Source organism: Hetaerina americana, unplaced genomic scaffold (genome assembly GCF_022747635.1).
Source record: "Hetaerina americana unplaced genomic scaffold, ioHetAmer1.1.p SCAF_3, whole genome shotgun sequence".
Classification (NCBI taxonomy): domain Eukaryota; kingdom Metazoa; phylum Arthropoda; class Insecta; order Odonata; family Calopterygidae; genus Hetaerina; species Hetaerina americana.
This window is the reverse complement of record NW_027286874.1, coordinates 108,623,967-108,648,188: the sequence shown is the minus strand read 5'-3', so window position 1 is coordinate 108,648,188 and position 24,222 is coordinate 108,623,967. Positions and strand designations below refer to the sequence as shown.

General features: G+C 37.4%; 2 protein-coding genes across 2 annotated transcripts in view; one reads left to right on the top strand and one right to left on the bottom strand.

Annotated features, from left to right (window-relative positions):
* On the top strand, window positions 1–15,146 carry LOC139690956 (lysosomal aspartic protease-like). The gene is made up of 9 exons (XM_071588617.1): window positions 1–161; window positions 245–368; window positions 1,395–1,518; window positions 1,713–1,831; window positions 2,639–2,838; window positions 7,071–7,193; window positions 10,065–10,178; window positions 10,254–10,386; window positions 14,827–15,146. Exons 1-9 carry the CDS (start codon window positions 103–105, stop codon window positions 14,986–14,988), a joined length of 1,158 nt encoding a protein of 385 aa, XP_071444718.1. The 5' UTR covers window positions 1–102; the 3' UTR covers window positions 14,989–15,146.
* Window positions 14,909–24,222, bottom strand: part of LOC139690497 (serine/arginine repetitive matrix protein 2-like) — a 51,244-nt gene continuing 41,930 nt past the window's right edge. Inside the window, exons 15-19 of the mRNA XM_071587955.1 lie at window positions 24,090–24,216; window positions 22,077–22,171; window positions 21,761–21,889; window positions 18,790–18,986; window positions 14,909–18,245 (exon numbers count right to left, since the gene is read on the bottom strand). Of these exons, the coding sequence (XP_071444056.1) occupies window positions 18,834–18,986; window positions 21,761–21,889; window positions 22,077–22,171; window positions 24,090–24,216 (504 nt within the window). The 3' untranslated portion in view covers window positions 14,909–18,245; window positions 18,790–18,833. The remainder of the gene's footprint in view (window positions 18,246–18,789; window positions 18,987–21,760; window positions 21,890–22,076; window positions 22,172–24,089; window positions 24,217–24,222) is intronic.

Genomic DNA, 24,222 nt, shown 5'->3' with positions numbered 1-24,222 from the left:
CGATAAGCGGATGGTATATATATGTGTGACTTCGCTTGAAAGGATTTGTCACTACTAAACTGCTTGTTGGCGGGTACTAGTTGGGACAAGCTAACTATCAACATGAAGATTGCAATTTTGTGCCTAGCCGTTTGCACGATAGTGCAAGCAGACTTAATCAGGTAAGTGTCGAAAAATAGGAGACGATTTTCAAACTGACACAGAAAACTGTCGAGTTCATCGCGTTCGTTTTATTTCCTTGTAGAATCCCTCTGTACAAGATCCCATCAGTAAGGAGTACATTGAAGGAAGTTGGAACCGATGTGAAGATTTACCGCAAAAATAACCTGAGGGGATCATGGCCGGAACCACTTTCCAACTACATGGATGTAATTTGAAGTTTTTCTGTATTTTCTCTATTTTATGGAGCCAAATTTTTGTTTTGCCTGCGCCGCAAGATGCAACCAGATAGCTTTGGCAATAGGCAATTAGCCAATTTATGTCAATCTAGTTAGTGATGCTTTTTAAGTCCTTGTAAAAGACGGTAGTGTCTGTGATTTGAGAAAAACAATATATGTACTGCTAGTCTCGCGATTACTTATTTGACATACTTGTCGAGAATGACCGTGAAAATGGGCATATGGGAGAGGCTACTGGAGTTTCGCAGGGAATTTCCGCCGCATTAACCTTAAAATTTCTTCAGAATGTGCTGCGACAGTTGGCAAGTTTCATTTTGAATTTCAGGTAGTGTCAGTTTCATCTTTTTGGTATCGAACTGATCCGTTTGATAACTGGTGGCGGTTTTCAACTTACTAAGTAAATACTTAAGTATTTCTGGCGTACCTCCACTGAAATTCAGGATGGAAAGGAGAAATTAAGCTTCTTACGGCCTTTGTATGACGATTGATTTCATATTGCGGCTGAAGGAAATATTTTTAAACTTAGTCAAGATTCATGATAATAGTGCGGATGAACCAGTATGATTTGTCCTTATGGGATGTAGCTTTTCTTAAATACTATTAAGCTGAAGTAAACTTACTGTATTCAAAGGGGGAATTTTACTATATGCATCTTTCTCGCCTATCGTAAACCACTTAAAATTGATTTTCCGTGAGTCATTTGAAATAAGTAAGTGGTATCTATCCAAATATTGCTTATAAATGCCCTATTCAGTAAAAGCCGAATGTGATCTTTGAATGTTTAAAGACAGTACGAGGGTAGCGGCAATTGAAGTTTCATTTCTGTTAATGAAAATTTTTCTATGCAATAATATGTTAAAACATCAACGAGGGATATATGTCCGAAACATTCTTAAAATTTTGAGGGGTATATTTTTTATCATTTTCAGCAGCCGTCCATCGTGAGTTTAAGAGTTCTACCAGACTTTCTAACTTGGTTAATGCTTTATTTTTCAGGCTCAGTACTATGGCCCAATCTCGATCGGAAACCCTCCCCAGTCATTTCGAGTTGTTTTTGACACCGGATCATCCAATCTGTGGGTGCCCTCAAAGAAGTGTCACTTCACCAACATCGCATGCCGTAAGTTTCTGAGGGACTTCTCTAGTATGCACTGTTGCCGGGAATCTTATGTTAAAAATGATGTCTTTCTCCGCAACAACATTTTATTTTATGTTGATAAGACAATCCTTTAAAGCTATATTTTGTTTGCCTTCTAAGATCTGTTTTCAGGGCCCACATATTCACACTCCAATTCATATGTTGTTTCTTAACAGTGTTGCACAACAAGTATGACAGTGGGAAATCTTCATCATACGAGGCCAATGGAACATCCTTTGATATACAATACGGCTCTGGAAGTTTGTCAGGATTTCTTTCAACTGACACCGTCACTGTAAGTACAGATCATTGGAAAATTTCAGTCTGTTATATCAGTGTTGACAGGTGCTGAAGTTCTAGGAAGTAATAATTTCCCCCTGCGAATTGAGAATGTGAAAACAACAAAGAACTTCTATCGGGTTGGTTGTGAAACAGCTGATTGTGTCAAATTGTGTGATGGAAATTTGGTGTTGATATATAGGCTAATAAGTGATATTACATGTGAATGGGAAGGTAAAGTATCATATTTATGAGGGAATTGAGAAGAGTTGTTAAGAAATGGTATTTTTCCCTCAATTAGAAGGAAAGAATTTGGATGTCGTACTTCCCCAGCGTTTCAAGGCAAAGGGTTTTCAAGATAAAATGAAAGAGAGAGGTGTGGGAATTGGACAGCAAAGGGTGATAAGTGCCGAGTGTCATCACGTTAAACTTATGACAAACAATACAGCATAATTTTCATTGTTTTCGAAATGTGGAAACTCTGAAAGGAATACAGATTTTAAGCTTCAATACGGTATCACCTTTCCCAAAATCTTAAACTTTCCCCAACCATGGTATGATATTATCATCATCTGGTTTTTCCATGAAGCCAAAGGAGGGGGGGGGGGGTGTCAGGCAGAAAAGAATTCTCAAAGTGTTCATTTTAGATTTCACATAGGTATTGAACAGTAGTGCTCACCATTTTTCTGGCCAAGGGAACTGAAAACGAAATCTTTTGTTTGGAAGTCCTGGATAAGATTCCCAAATTTTGTTAAATCCAGACCCTGGATGGGATTTCATGATGGTCAACTTTATAATTGGCTCACTCTCTCTTGGGTTGTAGGTTGGTGGCGTGACTGTGAATAAACAAACGTTTGCAGAAGCCATGAGTGAGCCTGGTTTGGCCTTTGTCGCTGCCAAGTTTGATGGAATCCTTGGTATGGCTTTCTCGAGAATATCTGTGGATGGAGTTTTGCCAGTGTTTGATAATATGATAAAGCAACAGCTTGTCCCGGCTCCCATCTTTTCCTTTTACCTGAGCAGGTAAGAGTGGTGGCGATGAATATCTCATTTCTGTCAGACATTATCTTTGAATCTAATGTATCACTTATTTATCATGATTTTCTAATTGAATTACTTGGGACTAGCATCAGGGCTTGGGGAAACATAATTTTAATCTTTGAAACAGATCTGAGGCATCAATAGATAGATAAAAGAGTGCAAAATCTCACCAGAATATCACATTGTTCCCAAGATCTTTATCATTATATAGAAGTACCGAGTGCAGCAGCATGTATCAAGACTCAGGGTAACTTTACTGTCACACAAATATTTGTCTTTGAATAGAATTAATTGATTGAATTAAGTCTTCCTTTCAACAAAAAATTTACACAACTCAGTGTAACTTTGTGCGGGTGCAGATAATACATACCTAAATGTAAAAATTTCCAAGTGTAAAAATCATTGATCTTGACAAATCATTATTACACTTTGAAATTGTTGCATTGTAATGCACATTAGTGGATGATTCCATTAAAAGTTAACATTGCAGCATCCCTCTCAATTTGTTTAAATGTGCCAAAATGCTTGACACCATTTCAGCCATTACTTAGTGGAATTTCTCCCTTGTGCAGATGACAGAAATGCAGCAATTCTACAATTAATATTAATTGATGATCATGGTTTCACCACTGAGTGGTACCATCGCCTGATGAGTCCACTGAGTTGTCAATAAATATTAACTGTGGTATTGTTATGTTTCTGTTATCCTGTACTACGTACATAAATGCTGCTGGGAGGTATCCCTAAAGTGACTGTTATCTGTGAGCAATAACAGCTCAAGGAAATTTCTAAAGGTGTGGGGGGGGGGGGAGGGGGCATTTTTCACATGTGCAAAAATAAGTTTACCTGTATAACCTTTTTGCTAAAAGTGAATTTTTGTGCAATTTTAAATTAATCACAATCCATGCAGTTATAGATAAATTTATGTTTGGAAAACTAATGGTATTAGATAGTAGTGTCATGAAAAGAGTTCTGCTTTTGAACTTAAATAAATCGAAAAATATTCCCGTGGTGGGCATGAGTAGATGAACCGTCCACCTGGGAGGGGAGGTATAAAAATTACGATTGTTTCTGATGACATCAAGGGGGCGGCTATTCTGAAACTGAAATCACTTGGCTACTTGACTGTGTTGGGCAACTTGGGAGTCACCCTCTCCTCCTCGGAGGTGATCCCACAATGCATTTGCTCCCCACTGTGGGTGTCAGAACGTCAATCGCCCCTTTGGGGCCCGATGCTTGTGTGTTGTTTCTGAAGTGATGACCAAGGTGGAATTTGAGGAGAACGGTCCTCTCCTCTTGTTTGTTGAGAGATTGACTTTTTCAGTTAATTGAGGTAATATTGAAATGAAATGAATTATTGACTTTATAATTCCACACACTTTATTTGACCCAGGTTTCGACGTTGAACGTCATCATCAGGTTGTCCTCATAGAAGCAAATTTGGTCCATATTATACCTTCAGGCCGGGGGAGTGGGCATTTGTCTGAGAGGGAGGGTAAGGGTGGGTGGAGTGGTAAGAAGGTTAAAATGCAGCTGGGAGGGAAAGGGAATTACATCTATTGGTGTCAATTGTTGACGTGGAAGAGTGGTATGTCTACGAGTGGGAAGGATACAAAATTTCTTTGGCCCTATGTCACAATCCAAATAAATAAGGAACTTAATGTAATTAAAACGTTAGCAGTAAACAATGGCTATTCAGAAGATAAAATGAATAAACTTTAATGGAAGTAACTTAAGAAAATAGCCTTTAGCCACATTTACAACCCTGAATATTTAAAAGATCCCACTGCCAAATGGCGACAAATGCTCCATCTAGGGAATATTTCTCAAAAAATAATCAAAATTTTACATAAAGAAAAACTTAAATGTGCCTTTTACAGTGGCTCATGCCTTAAAAACCTGATCTCCCAAACTAGAGACAAAGTCCCCAAAGATGAGAGGAGGGGAGTGTATGAGTTAAAGTTCTCAGACTGTTCCGCTAAGTATATTGAGCAAAAAGGACGAAAATTTAAGGAAAGGATAAAAGAACAGCCAACTTGTGTAAAAAAATAAGAACATAACATCCCTCTTTGCAAAGCACCTCATGTAGAATGACCACAAAAGTGACTTTGTGGCTAAAATTCTACATTTGAAAAATAAAGGTCAAAGGCTTGATGCTGTGGAGCAGTTGGAAATCTTGAAATCCATCCATTGCAAGGATGAACTTGCCAATGAAATTCAGGTATCCCTCCCTCTCCGACTAAGCCTCCCCTCGCCTGATCAGAAGGTATAAGTTTGCTTCTATGAGGACCACTTGATGATGACGTTCAACGTCGAAACCTGGGTCGTGTTTTTATATAAAGTATGTGGAATTACAAAGTCAAGTAATTTCATTTCAATATATTATGCAAATTCCATAAAGTTATGCCAGATACAACAAATTTTATTTGAAGGAAGCTTAAGAGCATTGCAATACATTGTTGTAGGGCATGGAAACCATCTGAGAAAAAGTTGGCTATCAGGAATTGGTGTCCAAACCTAACTTAAATTTGTTATGCAGTCGCTGACAATAAATTACAAATGTTCCATCTTAATTTGGTGGCAGTTACCCTCTGTAATTCATTGGCTTGCTTTGATAAGTATGGTAATTCATAATGAAGTGTCGTGAGTTTTCAACCAATCAAGAAATGGCAATAAAAGTATTAAATATTTTGTTTATGAGTTACGTCAAGGACAGAGCCTAGGCACATAAGTTATAGTGGGTGAAAAACATGGTGCTCATCTTCTTCATAGGGAGCTCTTGTATTAGTGCTCCTAGGCAGCCGTTGAATATTGCTGTGGGTTGCCTCCAGCATAAACTCTATACTACATCCAGTATATATTTGTTCTTCAGTCCTTTCTAAATACTTTCCAGTCTTTGCTTGTTTCAATCAAACCCTATTTTTTATTCAGAAGATGGTATACCCTTGTCACTCACTCAGCCAAGTATTCTCCCTTCTATTATGGACTTCCTTCCCCTACTACTTCCTAATGCACTCATGTCTATCTCCTCCATGCTTCTTCCTTCTTGAATTTCATACAGCCTCTCCCACCGTTAGTAAAACTGCTTCATTTGTCTTCCACTTATAAGTAGTAGTAGTAGTTTAAGGGGAGGCGACTGACAGCTGAGGTCATTTGTGCCATTAGGGGAGGATGGGAAGGGTGGAGAGAAACTCTGCGTTGGCACAAGCCTACTCTTTCAATGAAAGATGCCAAGGGGGGTCTGCAGGTCAATGTGCCATTCACTGGACAGCGTATTCACTTAAAGTGCTCTCCACGAAGCACCTGAAGTAGGAATCGGGATTCCTCTGAAAAAGGTCTGCCGTCCCGAGGATTTTAATTCTGGGTGGGAAGCCAGTGCTTTAGCCACGGCACCATACTGTCCCCCTTCCACTCCATCCAACGTAATTTTTACAATCTTACCAAGGCCTGAAATGACTGCTGTGCTTGATGCTCTATCACTGCTCGCAATCAATTGGGGCTTTTAATAGTGGTGTTGAATGATGATTGTACTTGAAGGAATGAATTTATTATCGTCCAAAAGTATGAAAATATGTTCAATGTAATAGAGATTAAAGATATTGTAAGCACTCAAAACCAATACTCCATGGAAGAAGTGATGATCAGTAATGGGGGTTATTATTATTTGCTTATGTAAAATAACTCTCATGACATTTATCTGACTACTCCAAGGCACTAAGAAGTTGTGGCAGATTATTCTGAAAGTTATCATCATGCTCTTAGTATGGGTTAGCCCATGAGCTTCACCGAATGCTAGGAAGAAGAGAGTCACCCAGCTGATCAGGAATCACTATGAACTTGAGATGAATGTTACAAGATCAAGCGAGTGAGAAATCTGTCATTCAAGTTATTGATTAGCCGCCCAGAGAAGAAATGCCTTATTGCTTTGAAGGATTTTGTGGTGAGGTACAGATGACATCATTATGTCAGTTGCCTTCTTGGACAGCATTCTGAATCATCACTCACTGTAAAGCTAACGTAAAATATATGTTATCCCACATGAATCCCTTGAATTCCAAGCTCTGGTGTGCATGGTTTCTAAAGGAAGGGGTTATACAACAAAACAAACACTCCTGCTAAAGAAATGAAAACATTCTTACAGCTGGAGGCATGAGAATTCTCTCTGGTGCCTTTAATATTTTGCATTTTTTACTCTGTGATGCCTTCTTTTGCAGAGACCCAGCGGCTGCCGAAGGAGGTGAAATCATTTTTGGAGGTTCGGACCCAAGCAAGTACAAAGGAGATTTCACATACATTCCACTGTCCAAAAAGACCTACTGGCAGTTCTCCATGGACAAGTAAGGAACCCTGATTACTTTTAAGCTGATAAATTCAGTTAGGCAGTGCTTTGGTGATGTCATTACAATATTCAATCGACTGTGAGTGCTACCTTTTGCAATGCCTAATTTATCTGATTGCGCTTACACGTTCGGATAAACATTCCTACTTGATTGCCTTGATCTCTAAAATTAAAGCATTACAAAAACATTTAACGTAGACATTAGTTTTTATGATATTTGAGTTTTAAAACACCGGGAGTACCATCCATTCAGGTTTCTGAACCTGGCGATGTAGTCAGCTGGCTAATTAAAATTAATCATTGCAAGCCTAGCACTTTCTTGTGAACATGGTCAATTGTTGCTGCATATTTTACAATTTTATGCGTATTACCTGATGTACGTCATACTTATCAAAAGGCATTTTCCTTTCTTATTTAATGAAATTGGGAATTTCACTTATAGACTATAAACAGTAAATGTTTTAGAAGGGAAATTCATTGGAACACTTTTGATTGACACAATTTGAATCACCCATTTTTCTGTGAAGATAATATGTCAGCAGATTTTGCAGAAAATAAGAAGTGTTGGAGAAGCAAACTCATTTTGATTTAGGAGAGATAGCTCAGAAAGTTGGAAATTAATAATGAAGTGTTAAAGAGTCAACATATAACAAAACCAGTTAAAAGTAACAAAATTCAAAACTAAGGGTGTTTGATAAACAGTTGACAATCAAGTGTTGAATAGGGTAATTATTCTCAGGGGAACAGAAGTATGACTGTATTAGCTCTTCAATATTGAGATTATTATGAAAGAATAGGTTTTTATCACTTACGGTAGCAGTTTTGTTGTTAATTTTTTTAAGATTTTAAAATGCCATATGACCAGAGGTTGATTCTGCCTCTTGAAGTGTTTTGCTGCCTTGTGATCAGGCTATCATTAAAATCTCATGGGCCACCACTGAAAGTTGATACTCCAACAATATCTATCAAATACTTAAAGCAGTAAGGCCCATTACCCTTTAGCTATCCATGCATTTGTTGCGTGTGGCTTGGAGATTAGTTATCACAGACACAAGAGCAAATTTCGTTTGCTGTGCAGGATTTGCTTCTGCACTGAGAACGAAGTGCAATGAATGAAGCGAGCCTTTCGAGGAAGTACTGGAGAATATATTTTGTGCTGGGGATTCGTGTCATTAATTCAGTCATGTGATGAAATTTATGATGGAAATTAAACTAAGTGTTCATATCGAAGCAGATGAACATATTGCCACCACAAGAATACTAATGGATAGTGATGCACTAGATATCGCCTCACCAAGTGTAGCACTTGACTGAATGAGAGTGACAGTAGTGGTGATGACTGTGATGCCATAATGTTGACCTCTCCCAGTGCCTTTGATGGATGTGTAATGCTAAAAACTGAAGTGTGCACGATTTTTGGAAACTCAGGATATGGGGACACATTGTACGATTTGGAACATTTTGTGGAGTATAAAATAATTACTGATTCAGGAAAAAATGAATGACACACTTCTGGAAAAGTAGACGTACATGTTCGAATAAGATGGAAGAATGACCCTTTGAACAATATTAGTGAATTAAAATTTAAAATGAATGTTGTCTATGTTAATTTCACATTGTGCTTTACTGAGAAATTTACCTTATGACAATGTAGTGCTTGTATATCATTTATATATCAGTTGCCGAGGAAAGACATTTATATGCATTCTTACCGAGTACATATGCAACTCAAAGGGGTGGAAAAAGTTAGAATAGAATGCTGATAGTTCCAAGTTTGGATTGCATGAGAATCTTGGATTGTTTATGTATATATTTTTAAAAACCAGTCTCCGTTGTACTTACTAAAAAGTTAATACTCGATGGCCTTTTATTTATATTAACTGGTATTTGGGACTGAGTTGCATGCACAGTATAATTAGTTTTATGTATTTTTCTACAGTTTAATCAATGTCTTATGGTCATTGGTGTGTGCCATCATTTTCAAATTCCTTTTATCGTACCGTATGTGGTCCTTTTATCTCCTAGGTTTTCATCAGAATTCTTGTCTGCTATTTGAAAAGAATATTTTTCATTTTCACAGTCATCCAACTGCATAACTGTTATAATTCAAAATCTTGGAATGATATCTTACCCAAAAAAGTGTCAGTCAACATGAGTCTTGAAGTGAATCAAATTAAAAGAAATTTTGGTAGATTAGTGAAAGATGATAAATCAATTCTGAACCTGAATTCTCAATGAATTCATAACCAATAGTGAATTAATTATTACCATTGAGCATACTTGATAAGTGTAGTGTGTTAATATGGTATACCCCATTATAGCTACAATCCCTTTTATCTAATTTTCCAGGACGTTAAACATAAGATAAAAGAATAAATGTGATAACTGATTTTTTTTGAAAATAATTCCTGTTGTGATTTGAAGTACTTGATTGCCTTGGCACTTAATCCAAGTCTCTAAGTAGTACTGCGTGTGTTAACTAGATATTGTCCCTTTTTGTTGTAGTAATGGATATGTTGTTTGGTATGCCGGGGACAGTTCAACATGCAGCCAATTCTTGAGCAAATATGTACTGCTTTGGCTATAGTAAATATCCACCAGTTTGCAGCTAACCCTGCTTCTGTTACCATAACTGTGGGAAATGAATAACTTAGTTGAATATCTTATGTGAGCGTTTCATGGTAAATTTCCATTATTTGAGTGTAAACATCCAATTGTAAGACAAAAGGAATTATTGTTGATGGTAAAAATGGTGCATACACTGTTTGAAACCCTTTACTGACTCCTATTTAACCATTCCAATGCATGAATGTAACGATTTCTCTATAATTTACAATGTCATGATTTTCTGTTCTTCACTTGACAATAGGGTGGTGGTGAGAGGTTCCAGCGTGTCTCCGTGCAGCTCGGGCTGCCAAGCCATTGCCGACACCGGCACCAGTCTCATTGCTGGACCAGCTGAGGAAGTGACAGCACTTAACAAGTATGTCAGGGTCCCACTGTTTTAACACCACTCTGGGTGCTTTCGGATGTCGATACTCACCTCTCCTCTTTCCAGGGCTATTGGAGGAACCCCCGTTGTTGGAGGAGAATACGTTATTGACTGCAGCAAGATTCCTGAATTGCCCACAATTGACTTTGTTCTCGGTGGGAAAACATTCTCGCTGGAAGGAAAGGACTACGTCTTGACGGTAAGAGGGCCAGCTTCTACAAAGATGCATTACATTCTAATTTTACAATATTAATTCACCTTTTTAAGTAAGGTGAGCCATGTCACTGCTTTAATGAAAGCTACCATGTCACTGCTTTAATGAAAGCTACGGTAACATTCTTAATGTGTATATAGTCTTGAAGTTGCTTGGGAATATTCGAATTCCCATTAGAAACATTTTCATCCACATAAAAATTACCATCAGAACAGGTTAACTCTATTTGGAGCGAATAATCAATTGTAACTTATTGATTCATTTTTTAGAAACTGTGCAGAGTTCTAAAAAATGATTGTCAAAGACTATTTACAGAAGCAAAAGTGAATTTTGGTCTTAGGTGCCCCAACGCATCATGTTATGTTGCAACTAACTGCATAATATTTTCCCTTAACATGAAATGATTGCAGTTTGAATTTGAATCCATCATCTGGCATGCGCATCTTATGTCATTATTTTTGTAAATCTTGAGGGTTTCTCTATTTTTAGCTTGATATTGACTTTGTTGAAACCCTTTGGTAGGGTGTTACATATTCTAAAAATTAGGAAATTTAATTGCCTTTACACCATTCAATGAGCATGTGGACAAAAGCAACTCTCCCCTTTTTTGTAGTTATTTTTTTCATTAATTTTTCGTAGTAGTAGTAGTTTTGAGGGGAGGCGACCGACAGCTAAGGTCATTTGCGCCATAGGGGAAGGACAGGAAAGGATGAAGGGTGGAGAGAAACCCGGCGTCGGCATTAGCCTACTCTTTACGAAAGGCGCCAAGGGGTCCGCGGCTTAACGTCCCATCCGACGGACGGCGTACTCACTCAAAGTGCCCTCCACAAAGCACCTCAAGAAGGGATCGAGATACCTCTGAAAAATATTCAACACCGCCGGGATTTGAACCTGCGCCCTCAGGGTGGGAAGCCAGTACGTTAGCCCCCGCACCATCTCGATCCCCTTAATTTTTCGTGTTCACTACATACATTCCAAAGTTTTTGACCAGGATGTTGCCGTAGATTTAATCTGGCCACGGCAGTTCGTTAAGTTTTCCTCGGAGTGAGTTTAAAAATCCAAAGAAAACATTTGATTAAAGAAATTATGAAAATTTATTGCCTCGTGCAACTAGTTTATAAGTGAAGAAAAATCACACAATGGTTTGATTGAACTATTTAATATTACTAAAGAACCTGCGGGAGATGCCGCAACAGTAACTTTTAATGGAGTCATCCGCTAATATGCATTTCAAAGCAACAATTTCACAGTGTAAAAAATCATTTGCCTTGACCGAGATTCAAAATTTCTGAGTTTAAGAGGACGCCTCGTTAGCTTAACTGGCTAAAGCACTCAACCGGACATTAAGGGATCCGGGTTCGAATCCCAGTCAAGGCGAATGATTTTTACACTCTGAAATTGTTGCATTGATATTTAATATTTGATTAATACAGTACACTCATGTGCAGTTTCTTTTGATTCTCGTAATGGCAGAGTGATGCATTAGGAGTAAACACTTTTATATAGTAACGAAAATCTCTTTAAGTAGGAGAATAATTTTCATTCCTTACATTGGACTCCTTTTTGAAATAGGGCTCCCATTTCCAGTCGCCATTAAGCTCAAGTATGTGGGAAGTATTTCCCTATTGTATTTCATCTTTGGTAATGCACTTAATGAGTCAACCTCACTTTCTGTCCTGCATTGTATTTGTTACACCAAGCTTAGGGTGCTCTATGCATTCTTCCTGGCATGCAGTCCTCCCATCGTGAAGTTATCAGAACAAAATTGTGAAAGCGTGCAATTAAGAACCAGCAATTCAAGGAAATCTCTTGTGTGCATTCACAGTTTAGCAGTAGGATCCCTGACCCTTAAATAATCTATTTATGATTGGAATTTTTAATTTTGATTTCCAAAGAAAAACCAAATACTCCAGAAGAGTACACAAGACTCAAGTACATCCACTTTGCAATTAGGTATGAGTGAAAATAGGGAGAGATATTTATATTTGACTAATCACTCCAATGATCCTGGCGTCAAGGTATTTGTGTTACCATAGCTCATAATAACTCATGGGGAGGGTCAACATATGCCATCAACTTGTGGGATGTTGAGAGAAATTGCATTTTGTATGTTATTGTTAGCCTCTCGAGTGGTCTATTGAAGAGGTAGGTTTAATAAGAGTAGTAGTGTTGTTAGTGGGCAACTCACAGCCAAGGTCACTCGTGCCATTACAAATATGAAGAAATTTTGGTAGAATTAAGTTGTAGGGAAAGGGGAAGAAGGTTGGAGAGAAAACCCTTGCGTCATTAGTAGCCTGTTTTCATTGAAAGATGCCAAGGGGTCCACAATTAAACGTCCCATCTGGCGGATGGAGTGCTCCAGTCGAAGGGCACTCCAAACTAAGGATTGAACTGAAAAATTCAGCCACCTCAGGGATTTGAATTTGGGCCTGTGGGAAACCACGTTGCCATCCCAGTTAATAAGGGCTTTCACAGACGGATTTTATTTAAGTGGGAGTGTGATAACTCAAAATGGGTACATCAGAAGGCACCTTTCAATAATCAATGGAAACTATGTAGATGAAGCATAAGTAGATATGTGCATCTGCAAAATAAATCTTGAAAAATGTTGAATCTTTCAGGTGTACTTCAGACTAAAGACCATGATGAAGAAACCATTTTACTTCATTAGCTTTGAAGGGAAAATGGAATGGTGTAGTAGAAGGCAACCCCCTTCCTCCGTGCTTGGGGGTCCCCAGTTCAAATCCTTTTTGTTGACTTTGTACAACCTCACTATCAGTGAGATTTTTCCTCTACTGGTGACGATCCTAGGAAATCATGGGAAACTGAATGATGGCAGAGGGAGATCACCCTCTTGTCACACCCTGAACGTGTTGATTTCAAATGCCTTGTCAGGTTGTGTCCTTTCATATGAAATTCACCCACAGGACAGAATGGTGAGAGATTCGGCTTGGTTCTTTTGCTCATTGGGGCGCTGGGAAGAGAGACAAAGGAGCGAGAACATAATTGCCAACGTCACTGAGTGAATTTGTCCCACCTTTGCTTGGGTATTGGGCAAAATTATTTCTGCACCACCAAGGCAAAAGGCCAAGTTAATTACTCCCATTCACACTCAGCAAGCATAGTGGGAATCAGGAATTTGCTGCCTCGGAAGATTTATTTTGTTACCCCCTGGATTCCTTAGAAGCCGCCCTTGGCTTGCCGAGAGGCATTTTGTTAGATTTGAGTCTTCATGTGTGACCAAGGTGGGAGTTGAATCTGCTACTCTTGTGTGTGAGCAAGTTGGTGCATTTAACCATCCATCTTATTAGACAGTATGTGACAATCGTCATTTTTATGAACCAATTTATCTATACTTAAACCACAGTTAGTAGTCCTTAAATCCTGTTTGGACAACAAGGTCGAAGAGATGTCCCTTTATGTTTTTTTTCCATTAATTAGCCACTTTCTGCAATATTTAGAATGGGCCCAGGAGAAAATGAAGTACTCCAACCAGATCTGAATTTTCTGCGCAGTCTTGAGCAATTAGTTAAAAACTTTGAGAGTGCAAATACCAGCTTATAAAAATTGTTTAAAAACTTAGTGCTCTCCACTTGTGTTCATTGTGCTGTGATCCAGTGACATTTTCTAATTTAAAAAAAAAAACCCATTTTAGGATGACCACCATAACCCACGGAACTTAAACAGAGCTGGCCTTGTTGCCTGCCAACGGTCAAAGGTTTGATTTATGCCTGGGTGGGTACTTCTCCACCTGGAGCTTGGGTGTTGGTGGTTGTCCTTGCTTAGGGTGTTATTGCATGTCTAGAGTCAAATGTAAATGGACCAAACTTGGCCCTTATTCAGTTAGATGTGCTATTTTTTTAAGAAAGCACTTTTTTATGAGATTCAAAACTGGGATGGCTGCAAAACAGTAACAGTTCCCAATAAGTGGTGTTTGCAATATGTTAGTACAGATATGATGAGTGCATTCGGTAATGTAATGTAGATGCTCCCATGGCTGCTCAGGTGCGGCACTCATATGTACATAATGGAGCCTTGAGCACACGATGAAGGGGAAAGGCAATTGTGTGAATATTCATTATGTGCCAAATCTAGCGTGCTCAAAGAGAATGTAACAAACAGCATCTCCAACAAGACCTGAATCTGAAGTGATTAATTGATAAGAGACTAGTTAAACACAACACCGTGTAAATTAAGAAGAGCAATTAAAAATATTATTCCCCGCTGATGCACATTGGGTTGAGAATAGTAAAGGCAGTGGGAAGGATAAAACCACACTTCTGCACCACAAATTGCATTATAATGTAAATATTATAAAAAAATTGTCTTGTTCGAGTATTGTTCAGTATTGCTTGGTTCAAGTCAGATTTGGAAAAAATCTTGAATATAAAATTGGAAATAATTAATGTCCATTTTTTGTTTCAGGTCAAACAATTTGGACAAACTATTTGCCTGTCTGGCTTCATGGGACTTGACATTCCTCCTCCCAATGGTCCTCTATGGATCCTTGGAGATGTCTTCATTGGAAGGTTCTACACAGAATTTGACATGGGCAATGAACGTGTTGGTTTTGCTGAAGCTGCCTAAGAAGATTCATTTAAATAATGCTCAGATTTCTGTGATGAGATAAATCAGAAAAATCATAAGATTTTGTTCCTTTTTTTTTCGAGATGTTCATGTACATTTTTCCATCCGATGACAGTGATTTGTAAAGAAAATGTTACAATAAATAATGTTTAAATAATTTTTCAGATCTCTTTTGTGTGTTACCTTAAAAAATATATATTTTTGTTTCTGTATCTTACTTTAATAAATCCACAAAATTACGGCAAAAATTATCCTCACCTTTGCAATTTATTTTCAGTTATTATATTCATAAAAAAGCAATAGCCTAATGCAATGTGTTTTAATATGAACTAGGCATTTATGTACAACTTTTAATAGATTTTTGGACATACAAATACTACTTGATCTAATGGGTTAATTAACCCATGGAAACAAAATGTCATATAAATTGAGGTAATGTCAATTTTAGAGAATTATTAACATCGTGGTGGATTTTGAAGCTCCTATGCAGGACTCAACATATTTCATAAACAACTTGTCAGCTGATATAATCTCTCTGAATTTCACCATTCATATCTTTTTCAGAATCAAAGTAAGTAACAATAGTTGTTAAAACAATACCTTTTCAAAAATTAAAATAAAAACTAAAATTTCAACAAGATAATGTAATGACATTTAAGTGGGTAGGACCATACATACTCACACACTCACAAATATAAATAAAAATGTCCACACCTTTTATGATCACCTCTCCACACCTTATCTCCATCGCTCTCTCTCTCTCAGACTTAATTTGACTGGCATGTAATTACAAAAATCCATTAACCACACAACACTTTTTGCACAAACATTCGTCATTGAATTGTCTAGATTTTAATAACTTCATAATTATAATCATTATTATTTAATACAACCAAAATATGAAGCAAAAATAACCTTGACATGCACCAAAGTTTCGGAAAGTGAGCTACAGATGAACCTTGCATATATTTACTACACGAATACAAGGTATTTGCGATTTTTTTAACGTTTCCACGAGAGAAAAAAAGAGTTCATTTGAGTACTCATTAATGACAAAAATTCTTTCCTGTTTCAACTACCATTTGTTGTAGACAACAGAAAAATATGGCCAGAGAATTTAAAAAATGTTATCACTGACCTACATAATATTTTAAATCCCCTAACACAATAAGAAGTATAAAACTTTTGTTCCCCCAATATTGGAGCATGCCTTCGTAACACACCTCGTCCTTTGATTGTAAGATCCCCATTAGAAAGTTGGTGTCCTTCTTCACTTGCACTGGATGATGAACTACATTTGAGATGTCCAACGCATTCATAGATAAGACGCTCACTCACTAAGGGTGCTTACTCCACACACACACACACACTACGCGCAGAGTTCCCTCTCTGTTCATGCTACCATGCACCAACGCTGGTATAACCTCATGAAAAGCATTCATTTATACCTGCAGTACACCACACTATACTCAAGACTGTCATCACGTTCCACGAGTGCATCCTTCATATCTTTCCGTCCCGCATGCAAACGAGTGCCCATCAAGGGAAGAGAGGTCACTGAAAAATGTACATGATGATGCAAAGATGCTTTGGTCACCACTTATAATGATGACTATGCACAGTGATTTTATGAGATGCACAACTGGCACTCTTCTTTCACGTTCTTCCGTTTACATTTGACTCTCTCCAGACATGGTCCATACTTCCCTTAATAACCAACTGAATGCCCTATTTGAGTTCACTAAGGAAACTAACTGCTTTCACCTAGATCGATCCGCTGATTAACTAACAAAAAAAAAATTGGACTATTTCACAAATATAGCCACAAAAGTGATGTATTTTTTTTACATTACCATGAGCTATTGTAGTTTTGGCAATTATATATTTCCTAGCTTTTGACAAACATATAACTTAAGTTAAAAAATAAAATTTTAATTACAAAAAACATCCATTTGAATAATATAAAGTTGTTATAGTACAATAACATATACAAATTATTTTCAAGATCTCCACAGTACAGAAACTAGGCTGCCTTGTGAAATGATTATCTCACGATGATGATAAAATACATACATTAAACATTACATACAAGTATTTTTCGTGCAATTCCCATCCCACCCACTGTCCCCATGAATAAAAAAGAATTGCCCTTCTATCCTAAAGCACTACCGAGATGCTTAAAAATGTCAGCCGTGTCCCCTCAGTCGCTAACTGAACACCAAAATCTTGAAGACACCAAAGCAGATGACTTGGGTCATTAGATTTTTATACATTAACAACAATCAAAGAAGCGTAAATGAAGGAAACTTTTGGCGGAACCTGAAGGATTTAAAACTGATTATCCTACCCAGCCACATGCTTCTTCTTTGTTAAGTTATTTAAATTAGAAAGAGGATTAAGAAGGGCACGAAATGACCATTTGGCAGTGACACCAACAATAATGCAGTATGTATTATGTACTGGACTGAGACTTCCACTGTTAGTAGTCTTTCCTTTTCCTTAAATATTATATATCAATGAATTCCAAGAAATCCCAAGCTAAGGCACTCACTAAAAACAGAGACAATGTCAATGCACTCCTTCCCATGCCTTTACACACACACTTCTTATACCTTCTTGATATATTTGCCCCTGCTGACTCACGGGTGACAAAGAGGCAACAAAATGGGGTCTGCATTTATTCAGAAGGTCCAATTGGAAAGATGGTAAACACATGTGATTTTCTACTTCAAGAGGGAAAAATAAAAAAAAATTAAAATATGGAAAAGTTTTTAGAGTAGGGGGGGGGGAGGGGAGGGGGGGACCAATCACAGGTTTTTTTTTCAAGCAATCACATTGAAATTGATCACTTACACTCAGATTGCACAATTACATGTAGTATGAACTAAGCTCCATGCACTCAATACTGACAGTATGCATCGGACAATGCCAGAATCTCATTTCCGGCATTTGCCTTCTGGTAGCACCCAAAAGAATACACTAATTTTTTGTTTTTTTTTAAGCTCCTGACAGGACTCTACCCAAGTATGTCCATTCTGATGTCGGTAGCGATGGTGGGGCGAGACAAAATGAGTGTGTGTGCTCCGAGAGGGATTTTAGACTCAGTGGAGGGAAGAAGGGCTGGCGCAGCAGACCACATGCAGTACGTGCCTGCTCCCGTCATATTTCCCATTGAAGACACTGCATCTCTCTCTTAACATCCACTGTTCATGGGCAGTCCTACACATTCGCTTTCAATCTCTCCCCTCACTAGGAACCTGCGCAAAAAGAACAGTGGTCAAACAGGACAATCCTGGCAATGACACCCAGAACATTCCAACCAAGGAGCGCAAACAAATTAAATGCGATCAACCCACCGTCCTTGGATATTCAAGTTAATTACATTTTTAATTCACACTTTGTGCTGTGTATTTGACATCCATGCTTTTGCAAGTATACTTGCCTCCCAAGTCTTTGTTCACATTTCAATGAGACATTTTAATATGACACTGAACCATCTAAAATTCTTAGATTAACCTCTTGTAAGGCTTCTGGATTGCATCGCATGCACCAAATATTAATGAAACCTCTTGCAGTAAGCTTAAGGTACAAACCATGTTCAAAGTGGAAACATACAAAGGAGGAGAGCTTTCATAAAATATGTTTTTGATCCATGCAGAAACATTTCCTGCATGCTGCATTGTTCCTCATTTTTCACAGTTATACAGCCACATTTCAAGGGAGAAAAATACCCATAGTCACTCATGTGTAAGTATCTGAATATTAACGGAGTATTTCACATTAATCCGTCAGCAAACTTACCATCCTGAGGAATAAAAAGAAGTCCTCTTCTATCTGATTGGGGCTCAGGTGGGTTTCTTGCCTTTGTTTGCCCTAGTGTTTCCACCGACTGCTGCCGCCGTGTCCTTCTTCCGGGCATACCTGAACTTCCTCACGTAGGCTTCCACCAGAGAGCGAATCTTGATTGGGTTTATCTCCCCAGAACGATTGTGGCATATCTGCATGAAACAAGGGACAAAGAAAAAATAAGGAAATCCACGCTATGTGCATCAGATTTAAGAGTCCAATACACAAAGTCAAAGAAATTCAATTGAATAAAATCTGAGAACAAAAGGGAAAAAGCAGTGTTTTTACAAGGTCTTTGAATGTGCATTCAGTGGTTTTATCACATCAGTTCATTAAGATATGAACAAACATTTGAAATAAATAATAACATTATAAAACAAAAAAATTGATGTTGTTGAAATATTAAAATCATTGCACCAGACTCACTATGAAGCCAATGATATCACACTCATTTTCAACCTGTATTATCGGAAATAAAACTTCATTGATTACATAATTATCTCCCTATAAGTATGGAGTTGCAACTTGGGTTGCGAAGTTTGGCACTTTTTCTCGTCCCAATTCCATTCTTATGGGAAAAAAATTTTACTTGTCATAACTTTACTCAGATTGAAAATAGCTAAATGCCTTTTGTTTCAAAAAAATTAACTCCGGCATTTTTATGAAAAGTATCGAGAATAAAACTTCATTGATTACATAATTATCTCCCCAAGTATGGAGTTGCAACTTGGGTTGCGAAGTTTGGCCACTTTTTCTCATCCCAATTCCATTCTTATGGGAAAAAAATCGTACTTGTCATAACTTTACTCAGATTGAAACCAGCTAAATGCCTTTTGTTTCAAAAAAATTAACTCCGGCATTTTTATGAAAAGTATCGAGGATACAAAGGGAACTGCTGCATTCAGGCATAAATTAAAAAGATATCTACAGCGCAATATGTTCTACTCCGTTGACGAGTATCTCAACAATATTCCCGACCAGTAAGTTCATGCTTTTAGTTTCTAGCAATGGTCCAATTCATGTCGGAGATCAATGATTTAACTGAATTTGATATTGCATGTGCATGTTACAGCCGATGTTCATGGGTTTGTGCCAAACATTTATGTAACTATGAGCATCATTCCTTTTATGTATCTTAATTGAGCCTGTGTCTTTGCTCCTTTCTGACGTGCCTTATATCATGTACATACACAACCTATTTTTGTATTGTAATCTCTGGGCAAATAAAAAGTAATAATAATAATAATAATTAAGTCAAGCTACGGGTCATATAATTTTGGCTCCTAAAGCCGTAGATCTTTTTTTTTTTGGCTGTAAATCAGACAACAGCCAATCAACCACCTCAGAAAAATTCAGTTATTCATTCAACCATTTCATTTTGAAAAACAAAGAATTATAAAAATATTGGAAGACGATTCATTCTGTAGAAACCAAAATTCATTGGTGAATATATATACATATATATATATGGTGAAAGAAAATAAATTCCAAATGATTTAAAAATGTGAGTTAACTTTATTTTCATAATAACAAAATGCAAAACCTTGATTTCATTTTTCTCAGTCGATGAAGGCAATGGGGTAAGTTGGTATACTGCAGTAGGAGATGATGAGGAAAGCTAAAGCCATGTGTATATAAATGTACTAAAAATTCAGCCACATAGTTCACAATATATGGATAAATTAGGGAAATGCACTCTCTTACTTTTAGCTTGATGAATTAAATATGATATTTCTGGTTCTTTCTGTCTTTTAATAAAATTTTCCCCGATAGAAGTGACTCAAGGATTACATGTTGTTGCCTACAAGAAAGGGCCTTCGCTTTGTGACTTTACTAACACTATGGAACAGGTGTTGTGCGAAGTTAATAATACAATACACACACATACCCTGTAAGCTGCTGCTAGGGTATGTGGCAGGGGAAGATTACTCACCTGGCTACTTTTGACACCAAATACTTTCTTTCCTAGCGTGGTCAAACAACGTAATTTCTATCCCTTATCGTTAATGGGAAAAATGAAATTTTAAATCTCTCCGTTCTACACTTAATCTCTCTCATTTTATTTAAATGATCTCACCTACCGTAGTATGATGGAGCTAATAATACATTTTCAACGTCATCACCGCTAAAGAGACATCCTTCCAATTTCTGCGAGAGATTTCATTTGTAATTTCACCTTTGCTCCGTGAGTGATTCCCAGTCTCTAATATTTTGGATACGTTACCAAGTTGATCGACACAACATTTTACAAATCTAACTCCTCTATGCTGCATGCAATCTAATTTGGCAATCAATCCAACTTCATAAGGATCCGAGTTTGCTGGAGGCTTATTCTAAACGAGGCCTAACCAGCAAAAGATAATATTTCTCTTTGACCTTTTTGTCACATATCTCCAATACTCTCCTGATAAATCCTAACTTTTTCCTAGCTTGTCCACACATTCCCCTCGCATGTTTTGACCAGGAGAGGTTATGAGTAAGGGTAATGCTTAAGTAATTAATCAAGTCTACATTCTCTATTTTGGTATTCATGATGCAACAGGCATTCGGGAGGGAATTGCTCTCTTTCCAACAATTCATTGCTATGCACTTTTTTAAATTTAAAGTTTAATGCGAATCTCCCAAGTGCTGCACCAACATTGTACAAGATTAATGTCATCTGCTTAAGCTACTTTATCTTAAGGACTAAGGATATCTCTATAAGCCACTGCATCAGCGACTCACAAATGTATCTCAATATTAACCATGGAGTTAAAGTTGACAACGTAAAGAAGGATAAAAGAGGTCTGACAACACAGACCAGTCACACCACTGAAATAATATCACTTTGGCCTGAAGTTGAATGTGAATTGGAATCATATCTATTTTCAATTTTCACTGAATGTATCCGGATGAGAGGTGGGAATTGTTTGCAGCACCCTCTTACCTTGGGAACAGATCTGCGAAGAATGTCTTTGTACTCATCCTTGGAGAGGTGCTTCTTGTTGTAATGAGGCTTAAGGGCCAGTTTCACCTCTTCAACCACTCGCTCCTGCCGATTCAATTTGATCAGGAACTGTGCGTGAGAGAGAGAGAGGTGAGGGGGGAGAATGAGAGGAGAGCTTTCTTTACCCATTACCTCAATTGAAGGTGTGACGAGGGACATATGTGCCCGCCCGCCTGCCCTTTGACTGCCCTCGATTGGACATACAAAGATGCTTCACCACCTTTGGAAATGCATCAATTACACCATTCACACCTACCTTCTCCTTAACCTGCATCTCCACTGCTGAGTTCGGCAGCTCGTCCAAAATTGTAAGGTGGTGATCCTCTTCAGAACGGACATTCACCTTCCCACCTAATGGCATAAAAAATTGGCAACTCTTGTAGAACAAACACCATCCGCGACAACATTATTACAACTACACATGACAATAATATGACTCACTATAATACAGTGCATACTTCAAGAAGCAATACCTCATGGTGGCGAAAGAAATCATTCCTAATTCTTCACTTACAACATTTAAATTGCCAAAAGATTTTCAGTGGGCCGTGAACGGGTGGGGGAAAGCAACCTTTAAGGCTTATTGCTCATAATACAAAGAAACAGAAGTTATGAGTTAAGATATCATCCTACTGAGATATTGCGATGTACAAAAAACCAGCACTGCACCGCAACGAGAAACAAATAGCAATTGGAATTTCATAAGGAATTTTGACTCATTAAATTCTGTGATATTTAAAGAGGCCATTTCTGTGCAATAAAACCAAAGCCAACAGAATACTCAAAATGCTCAAATCAGTCTGCACACTTTTCATACCTCTAAGAGGAAAATATGCTATGAGTTAACAGTGACTATGTGTACAATATCCACATACACTGAATGCTACAATTACATGATTCATTACAATGCTATGAAAAATTTACCTATCACCTAAAACGGGAACAAATATAGTGTAAAATATTAAATTGAAATTCAAGAAACCTAATTCTTAAGGTTTTTACTATGTAATCAAAATTATTTCATCATTCAAAATGTTTCATTACATAATAGGTTAATAATGATACCCATTTGACTACCCACCATACTTCATTTTGTACCCTGATAGGCTTTTCTTGGCTAAATTAAATAAAAATGCATTGAGACCAATGTTGAGTAATATGCGAAATAGCAACCCTGAGATTATCATAAAAACTTTCTTAAGTCTCGGCAAATTTAATTTCAAAATTTTCATTTTTATATCAATGATCATTCAGTCGTACACTCGCTTGGTTACAGACATCCAATATCATGCCAACTATACATTCACATTTTTGTAACAATAAACCAACTTAAATGATGTTTACAACAAGATTACAATAAGTCTACAATAATAATCAACCCATTGAACCATTGCTGAAAAATTTTTCAGGACTCATAAATAAAAAGTAAAAGGGAAAATTGAAAACATAACCCTAGAGCTAGAACAGACTTTGCACATCCTAATTGACTTCACCCTCTAGCCGGCATTAAAAATAATATTTTGACGTAACAATTAATTTTAGAAAAGTTTTATTATGTAAATTGTCATCTTGTGTACCCTTAGTACTCCATGTTATTTGGAATAACTCATGACATACTACTTTGAAGCTATTAGATGATTTAATGCTTTTAAAACAGTGATATGATAATAAGTACAATGTGAATTTGAAACAATGAATCTGAGAAACACAGGTATCACTCAGTCGAACAGCTTAACTTTATAGTTAAATATACCTCGTATTTTGCTGCAGTGGTTTTTTTTTGTATACTACATCAACATGTCCCTTCCAGTGAATTCCATTTCCAAGGCTAATATCTAAATCTTACTCAAATTTAAAAAGATAAGTGCTCGAGAAGTCTGATAAGGAAATGAAAAAATAGGTACTTTGCGATGACACAGAAAATTCATTTCCATACGACCCGGGTTTCGACCTTCAAAGTCACCTCCTGATCAACCTGAAAGTGACGTTGAACGTCGAAACCTGGGTCGTATCGAAATAAATTTTCTGTGGAATCACAAAGTAACTATTTTTTCATTTCCAATATGGATCGATTCCTTAAAGTTAGGCCAGAAACCATCAATTAAATCTGATAAGGATAATGGTTACTTTTAATGACAATGTATTTGACAGCAAAACATTTCAAAAACTAGGTAAGTCTAGGTGTGGAGTTGAGAGCCAAGGGAATTAAGGCCGACAGCATTTGTTTGTGGATTGAAGGCTGTAATTGAGGGCCAGCTATGTATGTTACCTGTCTTGCCCCTCTGCTTCCCTGTTTTCCCACCTCCTTTGTGATTCTTGATGTTTCTCGATTGACCTTTACCTCCGCCACTGTTTCTTCTCATTGGTGAACTGCCAAACAGGTTGTCAAACTTATCCTTCAT